The sequence below is a fragment of the Mus pahari genome, chromosome 11 (assembly GCF_900095145.1).
Source record: "Mus pahari chromosome 11, PAHARI_EIJ_v1.1, whole genome shotgun sequence".
NCBI classification, from domain to species: Eukaryota; Metazoa; Chordata; class Mammalia; order Rodentia; family Muridae; genus Mus; species Mus pahari.
This window is the reverse complement of record NC_034600.1, coordinates 5,858,742-5,871,546: the sequence shown is the minus strand read 5'-3', so window position 1 is coordinate 5,871,546 and position 12,805 is coordinate 5,858,742. Positions and strand designations below refer to the sequence as shown.

At 44.1% G+C, this 12,805-nt stretch overlaps 2 protein-coding genes across 4 annotated transcripts in view; one reads left to right on the top strand and one right to left on the bottom strand.

The window, feature by feature from the left end:
- Positions 1–1,593, bottom strand: part of Brd9 (bromodomain containing 9) — a 25,393-nt gene extending 23,800 nt beyond the window's left edge. For 2 of the 3 annotated variants that reach the window (XM_021208293.1, XM_021208294.1), the window contains exons 1-3: positions 1,465–1,593; positions 744–958; positions 389–521 (exon numbers count right to left, since the gene is read on the bottom strand). In XM_021208293.1, coding sequence (XP_021063952.1) covers positions 389–521; positions 744–958; positions 1,465–1,516 — 400 coding nt within the window. In that variant the 5' untranslated portion in view covers positions 1,517–1,593. The remainder of the gene's footprint in view (positions 1–388; positions 522–743; positions 959–1,464) is intronic. The other variant, XM_029544085.1, reaches the window with a different exon arrangement.
- Positions 1,594–1,648: 55 nt separating this feature from the next.
- Trip13 (thyroid hormone receptor interactor 13) overlaps positions 1,649–12,805 on the top strand; it is a 20,317-nt gene continuing 9,160 nt past the window's right edge. The window contains exons 1-6 of the mRNA XM_021208420.1: positions 1,649–1,920; positions 2,858–3,023; positions 4,288–4,417; positions 7,090–7,145; positions 7,572–7,662; positions 9,415–9,487. Of these exons, the coding sequence (XP_021064079.1) occupies positions 1,829–1,920; positions 2,858–3,023; positions 4,288–4,417; positions 7,090–7,145; positions 7,572–7,662; positions 9,415–9,487 (608 nt within the window). The 5' untranslated portion in view covers positions 1,649–1,828. The remainder of the gene's footprint in view (positions 1,921–2,857; positions 3,024–4,287; positions 4,418–7,089; positions 7,146–7,571; positions 7,663–9,414; positions 9,488–12,805) is intronic.

Genomic DNA, 12,805 nt, shown 5'->3' with positions numbered 1-12,805 from the left:
TTGGGAAGAGAGGCCCCTTGGTCTTGCAAACTTTATATGACCCAGCACAGGGGAAGGCCAGGGCCAAGAAGTGGGAGTGGGTGGGTAGGGGAGCAGGGTGGGGGAAGGGCATAGGGAACTTTTGGGATAGCATTTGAAATGTAAATAAAGAAAATAATAAAAGAAAAAAAACAAAAACAGAAAAACAAACAAAACAAAACAACTAACCAACCAAATAAAAATATAGTAGGTTTTGCAGGACACATATGGTTGATCTCTGGCATCCATATGTCTGTTTTACCAGTCTTCAAGAGAATTTACCCATTTTTAGCTTGTGAAATGTCCCCAACAACTAGATAACCTTGCTATAGACAAGGTAGGAAACTCATGTTTGGGGACAGGGTCTTGCCTGGCTGTGTTCGGCAGGCTCTCACTGGTCGGTCTGGGGGTGGCTCCACCTCCACCTTCTTTCCAGGGTCGAAAGCATCAGCCTCCCCCTCTGAGTCACAGTGTTCCTTCTCCCGTTTCCTTTTCTTCTCTTCCTGTAAGTATCGAAGAATAGAGGGCACAGAACAGCCAGACTCTTTTAGATTGGTACTGCAGGCCCCCGCACACCTCTGCGAGTTCCCCAGACTGGGAAGAAGATCCACTCCTGACACTTGACAGGCATCACCTGAGGAAGCCCTGGAAGCCCAGACCTGCAGCAACAACCCAGGTATAGCCAGGCATGATTAGGGACCCATCTTAGGCCATTGAACCTTTACCTTCCGCTTCCTCCTCTCCTCCTCATCCAGGTGCTTCTCCTTCTCCGACTTTTTCTTCTTTTTCTTCTTCTTTTCTCTGTGTCTCTCCCGTTCGTGGTCTGACCGATCGTCGTAGTAGCTGGAGTCGTGGCCAGATCCTGAGAGCTCTGTCACTTCACTTCCTCCCACCTTGAGCACCAGCTTCAGAGGCTTCTCCAGTGGTGTGTCTGTATAATCTGCACACAGACCGTAGGTCAAGCTTGCAAAATACCGAGTGGAAATACTGCACCCCTGTGGGTGAATCTAGACAGCAAGGAGTTGTCAAAACCACAGGAAAATATGTAATCTCAAACTGACAGAATTGTGTTCAATCCTCTCTTTCAAACCACAAAAATCACCACTGAGGATATTCCGAGGGTCCTTCCTACCAGAAGAAAGTACAACAACCCGACCTGAGACCCAGGACCCCAATTCCTTCACGGAAGCCCTCTTTTTGCTGCGGGTCTTCCTGGTGTCAGAGAGGAGGTACATAGTGGCTACAGGACCCAAAAAGAAGCCTATGCCCTCTTCGCAGCAGAGGCCCTTTCTCAGTCTTAACCCCGCCCCTCCTACGATGGTACCACTACCTGGCTCTAAGCCCCTCCTTCTCACGGGACCCCGCCCAGCGCAGACCACGCCCTTCCCCTGGAACGCCTTCTCCTGGCCGTACCGGCAACCTAGACCCCGCCCGTGGGCTCCGCACCTTCGTAGGACGAGCGCCATTCCGCCTTGTGCTTCTTGTGCTTTTTGCCCATGGCTGAGATAGCACGGGATCCGGTGAGAAGCGGCCGCCCGTAGCCCGACCTGCGCCAGACGGAAGTAGCTCCTTCGCCACCGCCGAGTGCTTCCGGGTCAGGGTGGGGCGGTGCGCTGCGCGCGGCAGATTCGAAGCTCGGCGGGGAGGGGCGGGATGCGAAGCGGCGCGCTGCTCGGGCGGCGGAAGTGGATTTGGCCAGCACTTAGCCAAGGTGGATCCTCCTACATCTAAGAAGGCTGTCGCACAGGGTGCAGGGAGGCGACAGCGGCCTCACTCCGGCGGCATTCCCTCGGCTCCCGGCGGCGGCGCCATGGACGAGGCGGTGGGCGACCTGAAGCAAGCGCTTCCCTGTGTTGCCGAATCGCCCGCGGTTCACGTGGAGGTTCTGCAGCGGAGCGGAAGGTGAGTCCGACCACGCGGGGCGCGACCTGATCCGACCCCCACCACGCGTGACTCCGAATGACACGACCTTACCCCAACTCTTAGGATTCCACCCCACAGCGTCCCACCTCTCAGTACGGCCCCACTCGCACGACCCGAGCAGCCTGACATTAACCCACCAAGTATGTTCCAACACGACTCCACCGCACTTCAGTTGACCCTAACAGCATGATCCGACTTTGCCCTCCATCCCACCACACATCACTCTTGAGTTTCACCTCTCATATGGCCGCACATCCCATCCAGACCCTACCACCATCCCACGCTATCTGGCAGGACCCTACAGCTCTCAACTGACTGGCCTATGGAGCACAGCCTAACGATGAGCTAGCTCCATGTAATAGGACTGCACCTGCTGAGCGACAGAGGTGATCTCCAGTCAATTAGGGGTGCAAGAAAGTGCAGTGTCAGTAGAGCAGGAGGTAAATAAGTATTTAATTTGCTAAGCCGGAATCTGGTGGCAGATTTCCTGTTACAACGATTATGTATGTACTCCAGGTTAGACCCTACAGCTATGCTTTTTCAGGTTTTCCTTAAAAGCGCTGCTAACATGGATTGAATGCTCATTATGTTTCAGGCTTGTCTCAAACACTGAATTTTTATTTATTTTCATAGAAGTGTGTAAAGAACTAGTGGCACCTCCTTTTTCTAATTAGCTTGAGGGTGGCTGATGGTATGACTGCAGGCCTGGGATCCTACAGTTTATCCCAAGCCCCATCTTGACTAATGACTTTCTTGTATATGTCTAAGGTCTGAGGGAGAGAGGGTGTGTGTGTGTGTGTGTTTGAAACAAGTTCTTCTGTCTCAGCTTGCATGCTGAAATTACAGCCAGACCTGGCTATACATTAGTGTTTTTCTTAACTAAGGTATTTTATGTATGTTTTATTTATCTCTCTAGCACTGCAAAAAAAGAAGATATAAAGACAAGCGTTTACAAACTGCTCAACAGGCATAATATTGTGTTTGGAGATTACGTATGGACTGAATTTGATGATCCTTTTCTAACCAGAAATGTTCAGTCGGTATCTATCGTTGACACAGAATTAAAGGCTAAAGACCCTCAGGTAAATTCCTAGTTCATAGTGCTGGTAACTGAGCCCTTAGGGATTGTGAGGTGTCACAAACAACTAATATTGACATTGATAGCAGGTTACTTACATATCTGTTGGTTTTGGTGGCTGTTAAGATCTAAGCAACACACACACACACAAAAAAAATCTAAGCAACAGATTTCATAAAGTCACTTTAAGCAACAGATCTCACATGAGGGTTTATTAGGGAGGGAGAATGCAGCGGCTGCTTCTGGGTGAAGGTGGAGGGGAAGAAAGAGTGCAGAGGGATTGGTTGTCCTTTTATAAGGGGAGCTAGCACATGTACACGGGAAGGATGTGTGGCTAGTGGCGAGGGTGGGAATGTGTAGCATCTTGGCAGCTAGTGATGACTGATCCTGCTGTTGTGTCCCTATGCCTGATTGATAACAGTGGCTAGATACGCTTTAGCCATGTGACCTGGAGCTAGGTGCTAGAGTGGGGATGCTGTGTGTCAGGACGCACTTGACAGAGCCTGGAACAAATAGGAAGTAGAACTTGACAGTCGGAAAACAGAGCTATTAATAATTATGTTGCATTAGAATACATCACAAACCATAATTCTCTTTTTATGTACTTGTAGCATACTAAAGTTCTCTGAATTGCCCCTTCGGGGGTACTGGTTAGTTCATATTGTTGTTCCTCCTATAGGGCTGCAGACACCTTCAGGTTCTTGGGTCCTTCCTCTAGCTCCTTCTTTGGGGACCCTGTGCTCCATCCAATAGATGACTGTGAGCATCCACTTTTGTATTTGCCAGGCACATCCTCACAGGAAACAGCTATATCAGGGTCCTGTCAGCAAAATGTTGGCATCTGCAATAGTGTCTGGGTTTGGTGGTTGTTTATGGGATGGATCCCTGGGTGTGGCAGTCTCTGGATGGTCCTTCCTTCAGTCTCAGCTCCGAACTTCGTCTCTGTAAATCCTTCTGAGAACTAGTTTTTTGGGTTTTTGTGTTTGTTTGTTTGTTTTTCGAGACAGGATTTCTCTGTATAGCCATGGCTGTCCTGGAACTCACTTTGTAGACCAGGCTGGCCTTGAACTCAGAAATCCACCTGCCTCTGCGTCTGCCCCCCAAGTGCTGGGATTAAAGGTGTGCGCCACCACCGCCTGACCGAGAACTAGTTTTCAGTAACGGTATTCCTTGATCTTTATTTTGGACTTCAGCATATATACTACAAGTAAAGAAGGAATGTTCTGAGTTGCATAGATGTGTTTTCTTTTTTCCCTCCTCCTCAACAGCCCATTGATCTGAGTGCATGCACCATTGCACTTCACATCTTCCAGCTGAATGAAGAAGGCCCCAGCAGTGAAAATTTGGGTGAAGAAACAGAAAATATAATTGCAGCAAGTCACTGGGTTCTGCCTGCAGGTACAGGGTCCTGACAGGAGAGTAGTGGTGGAGGGCAGCAGCAAAGGAAGGCATAAATCAGAAGCTTAAGACACATCTAGGGTATTCCATGTCACTTAATGAGAAGATTTGGTTCTTTGGTTTTGTAAGAATTTAAGATTCTTTATCCCTTTTGAAATAAATTAAAAGGGTCTTACTGTGTTAGCTTTCTATTACCATAAGAAATGCTTGAGACAATTAGCTTATTAGGAGAAGAGTTTATTTTGGCTTACAGTTTTAGTTTATGAAATAGTGGCTCCGTTGCTTTATGCCTTTAGCAATAGCAAGGCGAAGTACCATATTGTGGGAGGGAAGAGTGGCAGAGGAAGCCTATTGTCTTCATGGCCAGATGCAGGAGAGAGAGCAAGAGATCTGTGCCCTGACTATCTTCTTCAAGGACATGATTTAAAACCTCCCGGGCCCTATCCACTACCTCCCAGTAGCGCCGTGCTGATGAGCAGGCTTTTAGTATATGAGCCTTTGGGGAATACTACAGATTTGATTGATGGTGATTTCAAAGGAAGGAGCACATTTCTGAATTGAGACTGTTGTTCCTTTAGACAAACACCTCATTGTGAATTACTAAGAATGTCAAGTGCCTGTTGGAACTATTTAAAGCTTATTTTATTATAAAGGGTGTGTGTGTGTCTTTTATCTGAAAACTAAATGGTCAAAGGTGGGCTAAAAACCTTGAATCCCTGCCTGCTGTGACAGTGCTTCTCTGAGGACTTTGCTGCTGGGTTCCAACAGGTAGTAGCCAGGAATTATTAATCCAGTCATCAAGTTTTATGTTTCTACAGTTTGTTTTTTGATTGTTTAAAACGCACTTTAAATCATAACTTGAGGCAAGTCTATGACAAAATAGAAATTGCAGCATTCAGTGAAAGCAAAAATACAGTGCGCCAGTATTTGTGGAAATACATTAGCCCAAAAAGGAAACTTAGAGGCTTGCATTTGAAATAAGTACCTGGGGGCTGGTGAGATGGCTCAGTGGGTAAGAGCACCCGACTGCTCTTCCGAAGGTCCAGAGTTCAAATCCCAGCAACCACATGGTGGCTCACAACCATCCGTAACAAGATCTGACGCCCTCTTCTGGAGTGTCTGGAGACAGCTACAGTGTACTTACATATAATAAATAAATAAATCTTTAAANAAATAAATAAAACAGAATGTTGTTTTTAAAAAAAAAAAAAAAAAAGAAATAAGTACCTGGATTTTTTTCCTCTAAAGACACAGAACTGGTGATAAAAAATAAACCCGGAGAAAGCAAGAGGATGTAATGGAAATGGCAAAACTGAAAATATTAAACAGTGGCGTTTTTTATGGAAAACACTTCAGTGCTTAGATACTCCCACACACCTATGATGGTGTTTGATCAGATCAGCTTCATGCCACTCCCTCTAGTTCCTCCCGGTCCTTACCACCATTTTTGCCTCCTAATAGCGTGTGCTGGGTTTTTTTGTTGTTGTTGTCATTTTTGTTTTTCTTAAACCCATTGGATCCACTTGCTGCTGCATCTGCTGGAGCACGTTTAGCCTTCCAGGGCAACCTTGAAGAAAACTGATTCTCCTTCCCCTAGCAGCCATCAGTCACCAATAGTTCCTGAGATAGGGGTGGAATGTCACAAGCCACGGCCAACTAATACTGTTATGCTGCAACATCCTCTAATTCCAGCTCTTAAAATTGTTTTCACTTCCCAATGATCCCTGAGCCTAAGGGCACTATAGATGTCACATTTAGAGCTAAGAATTCCACAGTCTCTTATTCTCCACCTAGACCTGTTGTCTGCCTCTGTGTGGCAATTATATCTATGATAAAAAGAGGCTTCTCTGATGAGGGTCAAATGTCCACTTATCTCTGGATGTAGAAAAAGAACTCAGGGCAAGGGTGGGGGGGATTATTGCTATGTCTGCTTAACAGATAGTGTTAGGTTCTCCCCTAGGTCTGTGACCAAGTCAGCCATGGAGTTTTAGTCCAGTTAATGATACCCGGGTTGAGTCCAGTCTTGTGGTTTGAGCTTTAGACACAGTCAGAAAGTGGTTAGTTACTCCTATAACATTCAGTCCACCAAGGCACTAATGAGCATTTCTTGCCAGGCCAGTCAGAACTTATTGTGGCTTCCAGGATTCACAGCTGTGTAAAACTGTAGATAACTTTCTCTTACAGTAGCATGCATAGAACCTCTAGCACTGTGGCAGCTAGCCTGGTGGATGGGGAGAATTCATTTGTAAAACACTAGTCCACAAACATGAAGAATAGTCCATTTTCTCTCTCTTGCATTGGGGATTGAACTCAAGGCCTCACATAAACTCAATGAGCAGTCTACCTCTGAGCTTCATGCCAGGTCTTTGTATGTAAGTGTGTGTGTTTGTTTAAGATAGGGCTTCTCCCAACTCACTCTTAACCCTGAGGGGTCTTGAACTTTTGAACTCCTTCAGCTTGAGCTACCAGATTTGATAAGATTAATCCTTTTATTTCACTTATCGGTCAAAATTATATGACTGGCATTTATTTTAGTCCTTTACTTTTAAGAAAAGTTGAACTTTGGGAAAAAAGATAAACCATTTGCTGTATCAGTCTTGATCTGCAGTTGGAAAGCATTGGTCTCAATTTCTTCCTAAAATTGGACTTTTTTGTCTTATTCTCCTTGACAGCTGAATTTCATGGACTTTGGGATAGCCTCGTGTATGATGTAGAGGTCAAATCACATGTAAGTTGTTGTACTTTTTTCAGAATATACTTATTTTCTTGCTGTCTAGCCTCACTGTCTTGTGATTCAAGAGGGTTTTTTGGAAATCCTGTCTACCAGTGGCCCACATCTGAATGCCAATCCATCAGAGGTTCCCCAGCATAGAATTGATCCTTTAGGTAGAAAATGGTCAGAGACTAGCCTGATAAATACTTTGGACGTCTTAGTGTATGTTGTCATTCTAAGTAAAAGTAATGATGGTTTTTCCTCTTAGGATGGTACCAACCAGGATTTTACCTTCTTACCTTTTAAAGATGCCTTCTAGAACATGAGCAGATGATAGGAAATAGTCTCTCAGTGTCAGGAGGTGCGGGCCTTCATAGCATGCTTTTGGAAACGTTTGCCTTACAGGTACCTGATCTGCCTTTCTGCTTTTCCACATATTAGCTCCTTGATTATGTGATGACCACCTTACTCTTCTCAGACAAGAATGTGGACAGCAACCTTATCACCTGGAACCGGGTGGTACTGCTGCACGGTGAGGTGGGCGGGTTTTCATGTGACAAAAATGAATGGCCTGGAATTGACTTGTAATAATTTATACCTATTCCTTCTACAATGTTATAGCTCTTTCATTTCAGAAGAAGTCAGGATTGTTCTTGAATTATTCCATATATGTGAAGCTAATTCAGTTCACCAAAGTCTCTGGCAAATTTGTTTGCTGACTTTCTCTTATGGGCAACTTGTTTGCTTCCTTCTGGACTTTTTTATATTAAATGGTTGCCTGTTTTCCCAACTGAACATAATTGCTTAGAATAAACATGTCTACTTTCTTTTCTTTGTAATAGTCACTGCTTCATGAGAGTGAACTACAGGAGCCATGTTTTTTAAAGAAATTCTGTCAGGTCCTTTTTAGAAAGAAATTGTTGATTTGCTCCCCACCCCCATTGCTGCATAGAGATGGAGCAAAATAAAGACAACTCCACAGTCAGGCCATGGTGACACATGCCTTTAATCCAAGCACTTGAGAGGCAGGCAGATCTCTGAGTTCAAGGACAGCCATGTCTACAGAGCGAGCTCCAGAACATCCAGGGCTGTTACACAGAGAAACCCTGTCTCAAAACAAAACAACAACAAAAAAAGACAACATCCACATTGTAGCAAAGGAGAAGCCTGGGTCAATTACCCTGGTTATGCCAATTATTCCCAGCATCTTTTAAGAAGTATCATTTAAGGAACTAGAGAGGTGGCTAAGTAGTTTAAGAGAACTCTTACTTTTGCAGAAGATTGGGATTCAAGTCCCAGCACCCACATGGTAATTCACAACCATCTGTAACTCTAGTTCTTGGGGATCTGATATAACCTCTCCTGTCCTCTGAGGGTCCTGCATGCACGTGTTACACTTCCATGCAGGAAAAAACAAAATATTCATACACATAAAATATAAATAAATCTTAAAAAAAACAAAACTGGCTATGGTAGAGTAGACCTTTAATCTCAGTCCTTAGGGGCAGAAGAAGTGGGCAGATGTCTTAAGTTTGAGGCCAGCCGTGGCTGCATAGTGAGACCTTGTCTCAAAGAAGAAAATAAATATATGTGGATGTGGTTCACATTTTAGAGGGTCAGTCTATCACCAATTGTCAGTGCTGTTTGGGGCCAATGGTGAAGCACATGGGAGAACAGTCATCACCTCGAAGCCAAGAGTGAAACAGAAGAAGAGACCAAGGTCTCTCAGTCCCCTTCAAGTGCATACCCCAGTGACCTAAAACCACACGTCACCTTTATTTTCTGCAACCACTCATGGCATCACTCTGGGGACCAAACACTTAACAAATGAGTCTGAGTGACATTCCAGATATAAACTGCTGTTCTGGTCTGAGGTGGGGTGCAGGTCACCTTTGCATTACCTGCAGTGAGAGATACCACTACAGGAGTGGTCTTGTACCTGTATTTACCAAGAAAGCTGTATTTGGCCTTTGAAATGTCCCTTGATGGGTGTGGACTTCATAAAGGAAGTGTGGAGACAAGGGCTGGTGTCACTAAGATGTAGACCAGGCATGTGGTGTTTATTCAATATGCCTAGAGTTGCTAAGACCCAAGAAGCAGTATGTCACCTGGGAGAAATAGGTAAGTCCATATTAGTGAAGTCCAATCAGGGCTATGTGGTGAGACTCGAAAACTTTTAAGCTATAACTTAAAATAAATTAATACTTAGAGTAGTAATAACAGTAATAGTACTTATCTATGCTTAAAAGGCAATGGCTTGAATATATTTCCTTGGCTATTACAGGTCCTCCGGGTACTGGAAAAACATCCCTTTGTAAGGCATTAGCCCAGAAACTGACCATCAGACTGTCAAGCAGGTAACTTTGGTGACAACAGAGAGGAAAGAAGCAGGCACAGGAGTTGTGACATTTAAAATGTTTGTTTTCAATCATGATTCATGAGTTCCTCTCCTTGGGTGTAGGTCAGTTCATTCCTCTATACCCAGTATGGTCTCAGGTTTGATTCAGTCTTGTAAATTACTCTGAGGATAATGGTGTACACACCAAAGCCCCATCCTACAGCATGTGTACCAAAAGAAAGGTTTCTCTGCTCCTGGTGTCATGCTCATGGGTGACAGACTGGTCTAGATATTGAGCAGGTTTTCTGTCCATTGCGTTTTTATATTTAGAAGGAAAAAGACATTGATGTCTCTGTGGGCTTACCTTGCCAAGGACTAGCCTTGGCTTAGAGGGGGGTTCCTGAGAAACTGGGTGTCTAGGAGCGGTGAAAACAAACAACTCAAAGTCAAATCACCGATCCAAGCCAATGTCCTGCGGAGATGGCTTTCCAGACTCTGTAGTTGAGACAGCTCTCTCTGCTAGTAAAAATTCTAAAAGCTCTCTGACCAAAGTCAAAAAACTGCTATAAAAAAATTATTGGATCTTCAAATGAAGTCAGGAATAGTGTTTTAAAAAATGCTAAAAGTAATTCTTGGGTTTTCCAATCAAAATCAGAAAGCAAAAAAAAAAAAAAAAAATGTTTTCTCTCTTCAGACAGCCTTCTCTGGATAGCTGCTAGAAAACACTCTAAAGAACTGTGTGTGCTCTTCATTGACTTTCTGACTAAGACTAGAAACTCTGTTAGAAAAAATCTTGAAGAGCTCTCACTGAAGAAAAATAATTCTAAAACAGAACTGGTATCTTTGGTAGCTCATCTCATGCCAACCAAAAGCCCAGTTTTTTAATTAACATGTCAGTTCAGTTATTTATTCCAGGTTCCCTCTAGTTCATCCCACAAGTCTGCATTCCCCAACCTTAGCTCTTAGACTCTTAATAAAAGAACAAAAGCATTTTTTTTCTTTAACCTTGCTAAAAGAATTCAGAGATCTGCCTGCCTTGGTAAATTTAACTGGGTGGGACCTTGTCCTGAGGTTACCATTTCGCCTCATCTAGACCAGGCTGACCCTGGTCAGCTGGGTGGTGTCATCACCACTTCCTAAATCTCTGTCATTTCCTTAGTGTCTTTCTGACAAGCTAGCTCATAGTGCAGCTGTCTTAACTTTGTATCTGTGAAGCCCCTTATACAATTCATATTGCATCCCTGTATTTTTGCACAGTTGAGAAATTATACAGTTTCTAACTCATTTTTAAAAATTCTTTTCCACAGCCTTAAGGGCTGTCCCGAAGGTCCCATTATTTGCCATTTTGCTGAGACATTAGCCACACCCTTGCCTCCCATCCTGGTGCAGTCTCTGTTTATTATCATGAAGTCATTAACTTTAATAGGGAGGACATTTCTTGGAGGAATGTGAAAATAATGTACATTATTATACGAACAAACCTTATAACCACAGCAGCCGTCTATACTCCTGGAGGCCCATGCCCACTGACCCTGTCCCAGGGGTAGAAACCATGCCATTCCACTGTGCTGGACCCTTCATTATCTGTCCTTCCTTGAGTTCTGTCTATTTGGGGTCTCAGTTCTCTTCACATTTGATAACCATGTGATGATTACTCATTTCATGGGAATCTGTTCTTCAGCATGTGAGACTCCTTGCTAGATGTTGTACACAAACCACTCATGTACTTTGCCCTTTTTTATTTTTAAAAGTGTTTTACTTTAATGTGTATTGGTGTTTTGCCTGCATGTATATCTGTGTACCACATGTGTGCCTGGTGCCCAGAGAAGCCAAAAGAGCCTATCAGATCCCAAGGAACAGAGTTTCAGTTGGTTGTGAGCAGCCATGTGGGTGCTGGGAATCAGACCCAGGTCTCTGGAAGAGCAGTTAGTCAGTGCTCTTAACCTCTGATCTCCAGCTCCCCTTTTTTCAGCTTTAAAAAATAACTGTACTTAATTTTAAACAGTTTCTATTGCTATATCCTTAGTTTGTGTATTTCTTTGTAGTATCTAGATTATTCCCAATCATTTAGTTCTTTTTTTAACTCAATGTTTTCTTTCTCTGAAGATTTCTTTAGGTTCTTTTCTGTGTTTTTCCTCCTTTCACATGTTCTTGTTAAAGTCTGAATCAGTTTATATGGCTTTTTAAAAAGATGTTCTTGCCTTTCACTTGCATTATTATCTCCTCACACGTTTCTTCTTCCTGGCATATGTGTTGTCTTCATTGTCAATCTGAATGGATTTGAAATCATCTAGATAAAAGTGTCAGTCTGCCTTTGAGGGAGGCTTAACAAAGAATGGAAAACATGCCCTGAATGTAGATGACACCATTTGGCTAGTGTCCCAATATGAATCGAAAGAGAAGAGAAAGCCAGCTGACTGGTAGCCCTCTTTCCTCTGCTTGTGGTTGATGCTGTGGGCAAAGCTCTCCTGCCATCCTGCCTCCTCTACCATGATGGACTGTGTTCCTCAGACCTGTGAGCAAAAATGCCCTCCCACCCTAACTTGCTTGTCAAGTATAGGGTCACAATGATGAAAAAACTAATTCAGCATATCAACCGTATTTTACACAAATACTTAACACTGTGGCTAAAGGACCTAGACTTTGACATCTTACTTTTAAATCGGCCGGCTAGGTTCTGGTAGCCTTCTCAACCACTTGTAACCTAGGTTTGTTTGTCCTGGTGTGCGCTCTGCCTACGGTCTCCACCTCGAAGTTCCTGGTCAGTTAAGACAGAACTCTGACCACTTAGGCCATAGTAGCCTGGATTTTTCTAGCCTGTGTGAGCTTCAGTGGCCTTCAAGCTTTGTGGATTCTCCCTAATCACATGCCTTGGTATTCAGCAAAGACACATGCTGGTTTCAGGGATTTATTTCTTCATTTCCCCTTCCTCTGTGGAACTCTGCCCCACAGCCTACAGATACCTCTTCCAGCCTTGATTTCCTCAGCTCCACAATGTCTAGGATCTCTTGGTTTATAGTTGAAAGAGGCCTGATGGACAGCCAGGGACGCTTTTAGAGCAGTTCCCTTAGGAACCACCTCCCTCCCCTGTGTATTCAACACAGTTGTACATACTGTTTCAAAAAGGAGCTAGGGGTAGGGGAGGAAATATGTTGTAGGAGCCTGCTTCTCTCCCCTTGCATAATGAGGCTCGGTGTGTGCTATTTCTGGGTGAAATGGCAGGGTTAGGGTTAGGGGTTTCTGTGTAGATACTGTCAAAACTTCTTTTTGTTTGTTTGTTTGTTTTTGTTTTTCAAGACAGGGTTTCTCTGTATAGCCCTGGCTGTCCTGGAACTCA